The sequence below is a fragment of the Pseudorca crassidens genome, chromosome 13, assembly GCF_039906515.1.
Source record: "Pseudorca crassidens isolate mPseCra1 chromosome 13, mPseCra1.hap1, whole genome shotgun sequence".
Classification (NCBI taxonomy): Eukaryota; Metazoa; Chordata; class Mammalia; order Artiodactyla; family Delphinidae; genus Pseudorca; species Pseudorca crassidens.
This window is the reverse complement of record NC_090308.1, coordinates 38,165,275-38,178,938: the sequence shown is the minus strand read 5'-3', so window position 1 is coordinate 38,178,938 and position 13,664 is coordinate 38,165,275. Positions and strand designations below refer to the sequence as shown.

The following is a 13,664-nucleotide window of genomic DNA, read 5'->3' as shown; positions in this document are numbered from 1 at the left end:
CTTCCAAGGCTGTTCACTATGCATACAGCCTTGAAAGGATAGTCTCGAAAAAAGGATAGCTAGTGCCTTGCTCATAAGACATGCAGAAACACAAGACCCCGGGAGAACTGTCTCTCCATATTGGTGATGGCTAAAACCTCTTTATACAGTTGATATAAGACATTTTCTTCAGTTAGAAACTGAATACTGAATACTGGTCTAAACTGAATTTTTCCATTTTTTTTTTTTGAAATGAGAACCAAAAATTTTTAACAGTTCATATTGCATTCAGAATGCTTTTGAGAGTCATAATCACATGAAGTCCTAGAAGGACCTTGAATACATATAGTGCATATATATGTAATACACATACATCTGTATGGTTTGTTTTCCACCTCCCCCATTTAAAATGTAAATTCCCTGAGGATAATGACTTCGTGTGTGTGTATAATTTATTTTCTTATTCTGGTTCCTACATTACTTTGCACTACTTTAATTAATAAAGTGGTATAGGTCTGCCGTCCCTCTTCTTTCTCTTTGTCAACACCATCACCTTAAGAACAATAACTAAAAGTGTGTGCCTGTAATCTGAAGGTACTAATAGTCATCAAATATGACAATGTTTTCTTATCTTCAAGACCACCTATCCATAGAATCTAGGACAATGGCTCACACACAGTGGAGCTCAGTAAATATTTGTTGTTGCATTGAGTTAACCTGAACTCAGGACCCCATTCGACAGTCTGTAAGCCAAAAGTTGCTCTTGGTGACATGCTTGCTCAGTAACATGCTGTCCTTTGAAAATAGAAAACATTGCTTTTTCTCAAACCCGTAGACAGTCATCTCAGGCTCAAAGACTTCTGCTCATTTATGATGATTCTTGTGTACAGATGTATAAAACGGAGGGAACCATCATATGCATCTCCAGAAATGTGTGTTTTATTATGAGATGAGAAGGAAGTCAAGGAGCGCCTGTTTTTCCTTCCTCTGAGAACTGGTCCCACCCACGCCCCCACCCCACCCCGTGCTCATTTCCATCCTCTTCAACAGGAATTTAGCAGCCAGAGCTTATGGTCGAAATTCTATCCATATAAGTTCCTCCGGGGACTGAATCATCAGCACAATGCTTTGGAACCACTCTGGTCTTCTTTACCAAATTCAACCTTTCTGTCAACAACAAAATGTGGAAAGGACACAATGTTTCCGTACTCCTTCCACATCAAAAAATTACCTCCTACCGGAACTAGAAAATGTATGTCACTGTGAATTACCATCTGCTACAGCTCCTCGCCGCCGGGCAGCGCCGGGGTCTCGCACACAAAGGGTGAGAGCGGGGCGTGGGGAGGCTGCAAGGCGTCGCTGCTCCGCCCGGCCAGGCCATGTCCGCCCGAGCGGCCATCCCGGCAGTGGGGACCAGGAGCCGGCTCAACTTGGGGCTCGGGATATCTGAATGCCACGGAAACTGCGATCCTACCCAAACGAGTCAGGGAGAGAGCAGCCGAGGGCGTGCGCGAGCTGAGTGAGTGCTTACGTCGCAGCGAGATCTGTGCTGGGATAATTAGAGAGGAGTTAGGCTGAGCCGCGTCCTCTTTGAGCAGCGGCAGCCGCAGCCGCCGCCGCCGCAGCAGCAGCAGCCCGGAGGGGCGCGCCCGACTGCGGCCGCTGGGCAGCGCCCAGGGTGAGGCCCGCGCCCCGCAGCCGCCGCCCCGCCGCGCCCACGGTCCCGGCGGCTCCGGGCTCACAAAGGCGGCGGCTACCCGCGTGGCCTTCTCCATCCAGGCGTTCGATTCTCGCTCCCTTCCTTCTCCTCTCCCGAAGGCGAGATATGGCAGGGCCGGGCGAGAACCTGGGGCAACGGTGGCCCTAGCTCTGCTCCCCCACCCCTCCTGCGGGGAGAGGAAGCGGGCTGCTCGCGGACGATGTGGTCAGGGCTGCTCCCCAGAGCGTCTTCTGCCCGGGTCCCAGCTGCCGTCCCTCTTCTCTGCTCGCTCCAACCCACCGAGAGGGGCTGATGCTGCTATCGCCGCCGCCGCCTCCGAAGCCGCGGCCGATGGATGCCAGGGAGGGCCGCCTTGCTTAGCGTCCCCGCCTCCGGGTTTGCTGGTAGGAGCCGGCTGCTCTTTCTTCTCTCTCGCTTTGGGGTATTATAGAAAAGGTTTTATCCTCCACTCCTTTTTCCCACCCTCTCCTCCCCCAACCCTGCCTTTGCAATGTACCTTCCCGGCGAGATCCCTCCCCCCAACCTCTCCGCAGCAAGTCCGTTGAAATAAAGGGCTAGAGGAAGACAGAAGTTGGGGGTGGGGTTGAGGGGGGAGCCCACGCTGGTGCCAACGCCACCAAAACCCCTTCTGGTGCCTTATGAGATCACGGTGCATCCAGGAGGGGAGGAGGGAAGGTGCGCTATCTGCAGAGCCTCCGCCTAACTGGATCCCAGTCATTTTAAATGGAATCCCACAAATGTCTTAGAAATAGCATCTTTGAATAAGTAGAAGGAGAAATAAGCTCCTTCCCCCCTCTTTCTCTTTCTCTCTTTTTCCTTCTGGCAAAGACGCTCTCTCCCCCGCCCTGAGCTCCGCGCTGAAGAGCCGCCTTATTATTAATCAGAATTTCCATCGTTATCCCTGGCAGGAGCATCCTTCAGTAGGGACCGCAGAAGCATCACAGTGCTGGGGCTGAGATGTGCATGGGGGCTGTTTCTGTTACATCTCGGAAGAGAAGAGGACAGCACCAAGATCAGCACCACCTGTGCGGGGTGCAGTTAGGGGTGTTTTGTTAGGAGAGAGAAAGGACAAGAAGAGGAGTGCTGGGCCGCCAGAGGTCCACATCTCTTTAAAGGAAAGGGACAAGGGAACTAAAGTGGGACATTGTTTTTAGTGGGTGGGCAAAGAAGTTTATATCCTCCATAGAAAAGGTGTGGGGAAGCAGGAGCAACAGGGTACTTGACTGGACACCAAGACAAATCGTTTCCTGTAAAGAAGAGGAAGCAGGCAGCAGCGAGGTCTGGAGGCCGGTGTGTGGTAGTGACCAGGGCCAGCGGTGCAGTGGGACAGCCAGCAAGAGAAAGGCAGGGCTCAGGAACAAGCAGAACAATGACTCATTTACAGGCTGGTCTCTCTCCTGAGACCCTGGAGAAAGCCCGCCTGGAGCTCAATGAGAACCCAGACACACTGCACCAGGACATCCAGGAGGTGAGGGATATGGTCATCACCAGGCCGGACATTGGCTTTCTCCGCACAGATGATGCCTTCATCTTACGCTTCTTACGGGCCAGGAAGTTTCATCACTTCGAGGCTTTCCGCCTCCTGGCCCAGTACTTTGAGTACCGGCAGCAGAACCTGGACATGTTCAAAAGCTTCAAGGCCACTGATCCGGGCATCAAGCAGGCACTGAAGGATGGCTTCCCTGGGGGCCTAGCCAATCTGGACCACTATGGCAGGAAGATTCTAGTCCTTTTCGCTGCCAACTGGGATCAGAGCAGGTAAGTCCTAAATCCGAACTTGTACTAGGGCTTCTTTTACTCTCCCATTTTCCAGAATTTATCTTGAGTAGTGTCATAGTTTTACAGCGTTGACGTTACTGTTTATTTGGCTCGGGGTGGGTGGGTGGGGTGGGTGGGAAGAGAAACTGGAACGAAGAAATGCGTTTTTGGTGGGCACCCTGGGGAGGTGGTGGGACTTTTATCTTTACCTTTGAAACTCTTACTTCACTAGCACCCGTTTTCTACTGCAGCGTTAGGTGCTTCATGAACCATATTATTGTGCTGTACAATCTCAATCATTCAGCTTCTAAATAAAGCTGCTAATTTTTTCAACTCCTAAATAAGTTTACTGTTCTGTGGAGAAATGAGTATGAGAATGGAGACAACTTTCCCTCCTTCCTCCTAAAGAAATTCTTTTTTTTTTTTTTTCCTAAAGAAATTCTTAAACTGGATTCATCACCATCATCGTGCTCCACCACTTCCCCCTCCTCTCTCTCTTTAGTACTGCGGTTTTATTTTTTTAAGACTACCCTGGCATTCAACCAAGATCAAGTAGTTTTATTGCTTGGAAACTTTTCTGCTTGGTGATGTGTAGATGAAGGAATAATATGATGTGTGTCACTTCAATAAAAAGGAAGAGTTGTCCCCTCTGTTGCTGAGCATGCCGCCGACCCTGAAAATAAAGGCTGACTTGTGTGCTTGTTCTACACCTGTCACTAATCTAAAGAATGTGTTTCCTGTCTGATGTGATTTTTCGTCACTTGGAAGGAAGTGAAAAATGTTCAGATCTGTCAGTTGGCAGACTTTTTGAGCTCTCTGGCTTTTTAATGGAGGAGAACTAATATTCTTACTTCATCTACATTACAATAGAAAAAAACAGACAATGACTCTTCTACTTCCTCAGTTGGAGGAATTATTTTCTCAGATTGAAAGATATAAGAAATTATAAAAGACCTTTGTGTAAGGTAGTTTCAATTAAGTTTGAAGTTAAATAAATGTCATGGAACTTAAAAGCGTTACCAGAATTATGAATCATAAGAAGCTTGTTGTTAAAACGTCGCTGTATTTTTAGTGCGGTGAATGGTGATTTTTGATGCATCTGGTTAGTTTAAACCATCTCTGGAGCAACTTTAAAAGACTTTTACAGTTACTGAGAAATCTTATGGATCTTATAGGTCTCCAGATAGGCTTCTCAGAGTCTTGGGATTTTAGAATGCAAATTAATATTTTTAACAGGCGTTTAACCCTTCAGTTGGTCTCCTTTTTCCTGTAATTCTACGTTGAGAACTACAATTATTTTTTAGGTAAATATAAAGATAAACTACTACCTGAAGAATCATAAAGCTAAGAAACTCATAGAGTTAGCCATTGAGGGGAATGGAGCTCTCTTTCTGTCTCTTATTTTGGTTAATTATAGAGATTTTACTGTACTCTTTATCAGGTAGCAAAGTTTAAAGGCTCATGAAATGGCATCCTTTGACCACAATTTCTCTTTTAAAAGTTTTTATTTCATCTAAGAAGTACATTGTAGGGTTATGCAAACCAATTATTGTGTATATCAAAGCAGAAAAATTTTATTCAAGAAAGAACCTAGTATTTCATGAGTTAGACTGGAACTTAGTTTATTGAGTTGCCATGAAATGAGCGCTATGGAAATTGTATATTTAAATATGTCTCAAAGTCTGTTAAAGATATCATTAGGGAAGCAGGTTGCCCTTAGGGAGACATGAACATACATCAAACCTATTTTCATTTATTTCTATAAGTGAGCTAATATTGACATTGATTTATAAACCTAATTAAGATGAAAGCCTCTTGTAGTTCTCATGTATGTGGAAAGGTGATTATTTTGGACTTACTAAAGAAACTGTGTTTTAGTTGTCTATCTCATGTTTTCATGTAAAGGCTAAGTTACTAGTAATCAAAATATATCTCCCTGGAAATCTACAATGGGAGGGGACTTATTAATTGATATGTAGAACTATTTCTTTAAATCTACACAAAATCTTAAATATTAAAACTTTGTACATGTGACATTACAAATGAAAAGCCATGTCCTGTAAAAATACCTTACAGGGCCTATAGACTAATAATTGTGAATTCAATTTCTGTGGTTGGAAATGAACAGGTATGATCAAGAAGTTTTAGTACTTCAAGATCAAAAGGTATACAATTTATTTGGAGCTTATCTAAAATTCAGTTGAGTTTCCTCCTCCTATATAGTTTTAAAAAAGTCCCTCCCTCCTTTTCCCTGCCTGCACCCCCCATCCCATATCTACATGTACATATACAAGGACAAGTGGATAAGCAGGTCCCCCCTCTTGGCATCCTCTGTAAACCTTTATCCTTGGGAGATGTGCCTAAGAACTGTCTCTGCCCTGCTCTGAAACCAGCAGGACAACTGCCTTTCTGACAGTGCCCAGAGTGTCACCAGCTCTTTTCCTGCCTTTGGCCTGAATCCCCTTCCTTCCTCCACCGTACATTTTCAAGGCTTATCTGACTTGACTCCTACAGAAGTCTCTGCCACCTTCCCTAGGTGTTTACCTTACGATTGCTCTGTTAGCTGGATATGCCATGTGCCAAATTCTTTTACTCCTCATCCCTCCCTGTTCTGTGAGTGAGGTGTTCTCACTTTCCTGCTCTGATCCCACCAGTCCAAACAACCTGGGTCCCTGTAGAAGACTGCACATCTGAACATAATTCTAACCACCTTCTAGAGCTGTTCAGTGAATTACCTGGCTTTCAACAACTAAAAAAAAAAAACAAAAAAAAACAACAAAAAAAACAAAACACTATTAAAAGAGACAAAATAGGGCTTCCGTGGTGGCGCAGTGGTTGAGAGTCCGCCTGCCAATGCAGGAGACACGTGTTCGTGCCCTGGTCCAGGAAGATCCCACCTGCCGCGGAGCGGCTGGGCCCGTGAGCCATGGCCACTGAGCCTGCATGTCCGGAGCCTGTGCTCCGCAACGGGAGAGGCCACAACGGTGAGAGGCCCGCGTACCGCAAAAAAAAAAAAAAAAAAAAAGAGAGACACATAACATTGTTTTAAAGAAAGAATAGGTGGGAATTGTCCAGGATTGCACAGGGAAATTCCAGAAATGAGGTAGAAGAAAATGTCCCCCTTTATTTGGATAACAGGTTATTTCCAACTTCCCAAAGGGAATATCAAGATTTTTTGTGAATTTTGAAAAACTTTGTAAAGAGTTTTGTGTAACAAAAAAATACTAAGCCTCATGTTATTATAACAGCACCTGAACTAGAGTTAATGTTCAGTAAATGTTTGTTGAGTTGAATTGAGTTATGCATTTTTTTAAAAAAGAATTCTAAGCAGGAAGTTATCTATATATACTTTCTCCTATATTGAATTTTTAGGACAGTTTTCTGTGCTTCTCAGGAGACTGGAAACAGTAAATGTGTGTGAGATGGTGACTATAAATAAAATAGTGTCTCTTCCTATTGCAGTATAGTGCAGGTCAGTTTCAGGTTATTGCAAGTAACTGGACCGTTTCCAAAGCCTTTACAAGAAATATGGAATCTTCAGGAGACTGAGGTATAATATTTACAGTGTACCCACCTTGTAATACAGCTAAAAAAATATTTGAAATACTGAAATGTCAAAATGACTTTCAGTGTGGTCTGTGGTTCTTTTATAAAAAAACAGAACAGGTTTCAGATGATTTGTTACGTTTATTGAGCAGGCTATCCTTGGCAAAGATTCACACAATTTTATCTTTTTTTTTTTTTTCAAATCGTCTAACATAATTTCTGAAAACAAAAGTAAATTCCACAAAATTAAAAACAAATGGATTCTATTTACTGTGATGCAGTAGTCTTCCATATATTACATGCTATCTTGCTTTCCTGAGTGACAGTGCCCTGCTTAGGACTCAGCAGATACCTTCAAATTGTCCACCTGATTTCATCAACAGAGTGTCATGATAATGTACCGAGAAGCTAGAATAGATTATACTACCTTAAGAAAAGGAAGTTTGGAACGGAAGTAGATTGTGGTCTAGACCCTAGGGCGTGAGAACAGGTATCTGAGAAGTCGAAATTCACTGGCATGTAATTATTGGGAATATTCATGAGTAAACTGTGTTACCTGAAACATAATGATGACATGTATTCTGATATGTGGCCTGTAATTTGTCAGTTAGCCTGCAAGTAATATTTTACCTTCTTAGACTTATAAATGACATCTCTCTACTTAGTACCACAAACAACCAATTGTAAACAAACAATTTATCTGGAATCTGATTAACAGCCATTAGAAAACAATTAAATACAGACAAGTTAAAATGATTCTAATATAGTGGCAATTCAGAAAGCACTGACCGTCTTGTACCATGTTTGGCTTATCATAATGGACATTGATTATCACTTATAGTACTGAAACTCTGAAAGGGCTCAAAGACTGATTGGTGAGACAATGCTATGATCCTCTAACTTATTCTGGAATTTGCCTAAAACATGTACTGTTGTCAGTTTGTTCGTTCCTATTGTGTGGCTTTTTCATACAAAGGAAAATATTATACAAATGGCCAGCTATTTGAAGCTTCAGTTTTAATTATGACTATGCTCTCATTTATTAAAATAATGTAGCCAGTCTTCAAATGAAAGAAGGTTATGATGATGGTAGCTTAAAAGTTTTTAAAAATAGCCATAGACTATACATATTTGCTTTATTCTCAGCCACAAAGCTTTACTCTTCTGTGGAAGTGCACTAAAATAAAATAAAATAAAATATAAAATAAAATAAAATGATTAGAAATAGATTAAAACAGACAAGGGCAATTAACTAGTTAATTAGGGAGAAACACTCTTACTTGATAATTTTAAAAACAAAAAACAAGCCAAAAAAGAGGCTTAATTTTTTTGGACTGATTTTTCAAGTCTTCTTGGCTCTGTTTATTAAAATATTTAAATATTTCTCAACTTTTTGTTTCTTGGTGTCATATATCCTGGCAGGGTCAGGAATCCTTACCTTCGAAAGCCTAGAGGCTCTGCTATGCCGTATTACGGCTGATTTTGAGATTAGGTCAATACTAGGAATGCAGGTGTGGGTTCCATGGGGTTTCTGTCCCAGCAGGGCTTCTGTATTGCTTCCTTATAGGGCTGCTCTTTAAACAAATACTCTGGGAACTGCAGCTTACTTCAAAATATGCCCTTGGTTCATACCATGGAAAATGGGAGAGAAAAAAAATTGTCCTGAGAAATGTTAGCTAAATATTGGGACAAATCTCTTTAAAAAAATAGGACAGTCTCTAAAAATTAGGGTAATTATGCAGTAATTAGTGAAATAATCCTGAAATAACAGCAATGACCAAGAGTTCCAAACTTCAGCAGGATGTTGATTGGGTCTGGCCCAAACCAGGCTATTTTCATGTTTCAAATATGCAACTTTAAACAAAGTTGAAAAGACGCAACAGATTTGATGTTACTAAAGTGCTCTGAAAGGATGTCTCAAAAAATGTGTAAAGATATTTTAAAACATGAGCCAACAATTAATAAATTATTAAATTATCCTTAGTAAATTACTATATTTCCTCCATTCTGGGAAAAAGATTGAATTCTTTTACATCATTGAAAGCAGGTACATACATTTCATTAACATAGTAAGTGGCACTATTGACATGAGGGAAAAGATGTCCCCGTACATTGGTTGGGTCCTTACAACATCGAGTAAAATGAGTGAATAGAATAGTACTTGATTCAAATCAATGTTTTAAAAAGTACACTTTTTTCCAGCATTTGCTACATACGTGGACATTTAATAGGTGCTAGGTGCAAAAAAAGACACATGACACATTCTTTGTACCATGAAGGAACATACAACCTCTCCGGGAAGAAAAAACACAAAAAGCTAAATAACTCCAGAGAGGTCATTAAGTGCTAAATGAGGGTATTGCTTGTCAGTGCTGGAAGTTCAGGGCAGGGGCAGCAGGCTGCTCAGTGTTGTATAGAAAGAAAATCACCTGCTCGGGTAATGTAATCAACTTTTTATTTTTTCATTTTAATTAATTATTTAATTCATTCATTCATGTTGAAACACTTTTATAGCATATGCTATGTGTCAGGCACTATTCTAAGCACTTTATAAACATTAATTTATTAAATCTTTATCACATACATATGAGGTAGGTTCTGTTAATATCCACATTTTGCAGATGTGGAAACTGAGGCACAGAGCAATTATTCCACCCATAACCTCACAGCTAGTAAGTGAATTGGTCAAACTTGTTTTGTGTGTACAGGTAGTTAACCAACATAAATCTGGGAAAAGACAATTAAATATAATTATAAAAAAAGCAAGCTCTGATAATTAAAAAATTCATCTATGTTTTAGAAAATCTTGATTAAACATCAGAATGTAGACCATTAGGCACAGAAATTTAAGTTGGTAGAATAAATATTCTGAAGGCAAAGACTGTATTAAGCAGCTAAGCAGACACTTATTCTGCTCTGAGGAAGAGTTGCCTTTTCAATGTTTGTATTTTTCCAGCACAACTTTGTTTTATTTCATTTCATTTTATTTTGGCAGCAGCCCAAAGTGCACACTTTTTAACCTTTTTTTTCCCCAAAGAATTACATTTTTCCTCTAGATGTTTCATTTACAAGGATTCTTTTGTCCTTACTCATGTACATTTCCACAGCAGTAAAATTAAAGCAAGGCTGAGACAACTAATCTGTGCCTAGTGATACAAACCAGACACTTAATTATTTTGGATTTCACATTTCCTCCAAGGTTTGTAGACTTAGCCTGTTCCCATTCTGACTTTTACAAATGTCTTGTTACTTTTCTTCCGCCAAAGCCCCTTGCTGGGACCAGGTTGGAGCTAACCTGATAACTGGCCTGGCGCCATGTTGGTATGGACTTTCTGATCCATCTTCTGACATACAGTATGCCACTGAGACATGAGAAAGCAGAACAGCTATTCATCAAACTCGGTTCTAGGTCTAGGCACCATAAGGAGTGGAGAGCACTGGGGTGTCAGAAAGACCCAGCTTCTCATCTAGGCTTCCAGTTTTACTCCCATAGTGATTTTGGACAAACTGTCTAAATTCTCTGAGATCTCATCTGTGTCCTCATCTCCAAAATAATAGGAACTAAGTCAGGCACAGAGACTTTGGGCTTATTTTGAGATTAAGATAATGCGTTTGAAATTGCTTTGGAAATCTTAAACGATTACACAGATAGAGATATTATTATTACCACTCAGTAATATAAAATACCTTGGTGAATTCATTGACTTTAGCACTAATGATACTCTGAGGCATTAATAAAAGTAACTCTTCTCCTTTGTCTCTTCCCCTGGCACCTTTCTAACACAAAGTGCTTCAGACATTAGAAAATGTGGCATAATGAAAACTGAGGGCTGGGGGCAGCCTTAATGAAGAATTTAATAATGGCTGATTGATTTAGTGACAGAGGGGAAGCTGCTTGCTCTTGTGCTGCTCAGTGTGATGCCAAGATGCCAGTTTTTCCTTGTCAGGCTAAAAGCAAGGGCTGGAGAGTAGGAAGGAAATGGCCTGTTTGTGATTTAAGTCGCTCTTTGCACTGATTGTAAGCTCTAGTAGGGGATAAGACGTTGTGAGCCCCAGGAGAGAAGCATAGGCTAGGTAGCTCCCCAAAACCTTGTAAGGCCAGAGGCAGAAGAAGCTTCCCTGCTCTTGATCACACTGGTACTAAATAGGAGAATTTTTTTTTTTTTTTTTAACATATTATAGCAGCTTTGACTTCCTTCAAGAGCAGTGGTCTACTAGTCCCAGGTGTACTGGTGTCATTATTTCATCCTCTCCAAGTTGATTTCAGGTTCAGGCTTTACCTAATGCTGCTTTGGGAAGCACAGTCAGGAGCCAAGAGCTCCATTAATGGGCTAGTTTATTGTTTATGGCTTTCTTTCAACATAGAAGGGAAGAATAGCAATGGTAGAGCTACTATAATTGGAGTGAGCTTGTGAAATACTTATTGTAGTGACGTCTAATTTGTAAAATACAACAGTTCGGAAATAGTTTCAAAGAGAATAATGAAAGTAGGATTCCTGAAGACAGAAAATTCATAAAATGCTCCATTTCTTTGGAAGATATTTTGCAGACTTCGGCAAGGTCTCATGTAATAATGTTCTGCTTACGAATAACCTGCTGAGCTGCTAATGGTAGTAATGTGACATGTTTGACAACAGAGGATTGGAGTGTCAAGAGTGGGTTTTTTTGTTTTTTGTGGTACGCGGGCCTCTCGCTGTTGTGGCCTCTTCCGTTGCAGAACAACAGGCTCCGGACGCACAGGCTCAGCGTCCGTGGCTCACGGGCCCAGCCGCTCCGCGGCATGTGGGATCTTCCCTGACCGGGGCACAAACCCGTGTCCCCTGCATCGGCAGGTGGACTCTCAACCACTGAGCCACCAGGGAAGCCCTTTTTAAAAAAAAAAAAAAAAATTTATTTATTTTTGGCTGAGTTGGGTCTTCGCTGCTGCATGCGGGCTTTCTCTAGCCGCGGCGAGCGGGGGGCCACTTTTCGCTGCAGTGCGCGGGTTTCTTTATGCGGTGACTTCTCCGCTGCAGAGCACAGGCTCCAGGTACGCGGGCTTCAGCAGTTGTGGCTTGTGGGCTCTAGAGTGCAGGCTCAGTACTTGCGGCGCACGGGCTCAGCCGCTCCGCGGCACGTGGAATCCTCCCAGACCAGGGCTCGAACCCGTGTCCTCCACACCGGCAGGTGGAATCCCAACCACTGCGCCACCAGGGAAGCCCTCAAGAGTGGTTTTGACCTGCCCTTTGAATTCAGTTAGCTAGGATGTTTTTATGTTTCTTTTATTAAACTTATACATTAGTATAATTTATATAAAAATCACTTAATTCTCTTTTTGGAAGAAAGTATTAAATTAAAAAAACCATTGTTAGATTTACCCTTGAAAACTTTGCAAACCTGCTTTTCTCTATTGATGATCCTGGGATTTGCCTTATTTTCTTTCCTTTGGAATAATGATATGTATATAAGTTTCTCTCTTGATTTGACACAGTTTTGGAAAAGCCAAACTTAAAATGTGTTACTTAAAACAAATTGCCTCTTGTTTTCAGCCCTGCTGGTGCCATGGTTTATTCTTCATACATACAGTGCATCATTCTTCCAAAGCCGATTTCAGATTCCACTTTTACTTAAGGCTGTTTGGTATTAATGCTATTTGTCATTCTTATAGGAAATGTAAGAATGATCATAATGGGAGGAAGTTCTAAACTGGATTGTTCTAATTTTTAATTTTCTTAACTGTGATATTATTATGAACTTCAGAAATTAAAGTGAATACTTTTTTAGAGGGGGTAGCTCTAAATTTTAACCAGAACTAAAGCCTTCCTCCTCCAACTTTCCAGTCTGTGTAGGCTTATAGGCTTTTGGTCACAATACTGTGTTAGGCCATTATGTTTAAAAAGGAGATGAGCCAGCCATGAAGTGACAGATAAAGGTATTCAGTCATTCATATTTCACAGATTTAAAGACAGCTAACAGAGCTCTACAAAAAAATTTATCTCATGTGCTTATGTAGTATTTTGGGATGCCATAGCCTTAGGCCTATAAATACCCTGTATACTTTCCAGAGATTTAAAAATAATCTCTTGATCCTTGCCTTTCACAGTAGTAATAAGCTATCTAAAGATTATTGTTAATTTTTAAGTAAAATTTACAAGCAAATATTCTTTAGTTCTGATCATACCCTGCCTATGTCTGTGGTTACCATTACAGTAAAAAGTGTGCTATGTGTGTATTCCAACCAACATTTACTGAACACGTGCTACATACCTAGCATTGTGCAAATGGTTTCACCTGAATCATGTCTTTGACTTCCCTTCCCATACCCCCTCCTCCCACCTTGCCACTGCCAGTGAGATGCAGTGAGATAATCATAGATACTCTCATTTAAGGGAACTAAACCTCAGAATGATAAATCATTGACATGTCCAGGGCCACACAGCTAATGAGGGACAGGAAGAGATTCCATCTTGAAGTCTTCTGACACCACGCCCTTTGCTTAATTAATGCTGGGACCCTAAAGAGATTCTATTCCAAACTACTGACTTTACAGATGAGGAAATGAGGCCCAGAGAAAGTGAGAAATTGCCTGAGGTTTCACTGTTAATTATTCCTTCCTTTCTGAACTACTACACTTTCTCCATTCGCCTCCAAATGTTTTTAGAAGTCAAAATAGAACTACTCC

The 13,664-nt window shown here is 41.4% G+C and overlaps 1 protein-coding gene across 1 annotated transcript in view; it reads left to right on the top strand.

Moving 5' to 3' along the window:
• Positions 1-2,342: 2,342 nt before the first annotated feature.
• Positions 2,343-13,664, top strand: part of CLVS2 (clavesin 2) — a 74,141-nt gene continuing 62,819 nt past the window's right edge. The window contains exon 1 of the mRNA XM_067702219.1: positions 2,343-3,457. Coding sequence (XP_067558320.1) covers positions 3,069-3,457 — 389 coding nt within the window. The 5' untranslated portion in view covers positions 2,343-3,068. The remainder of the gene's footprint in view (positions 3,458-13,664) is intronic.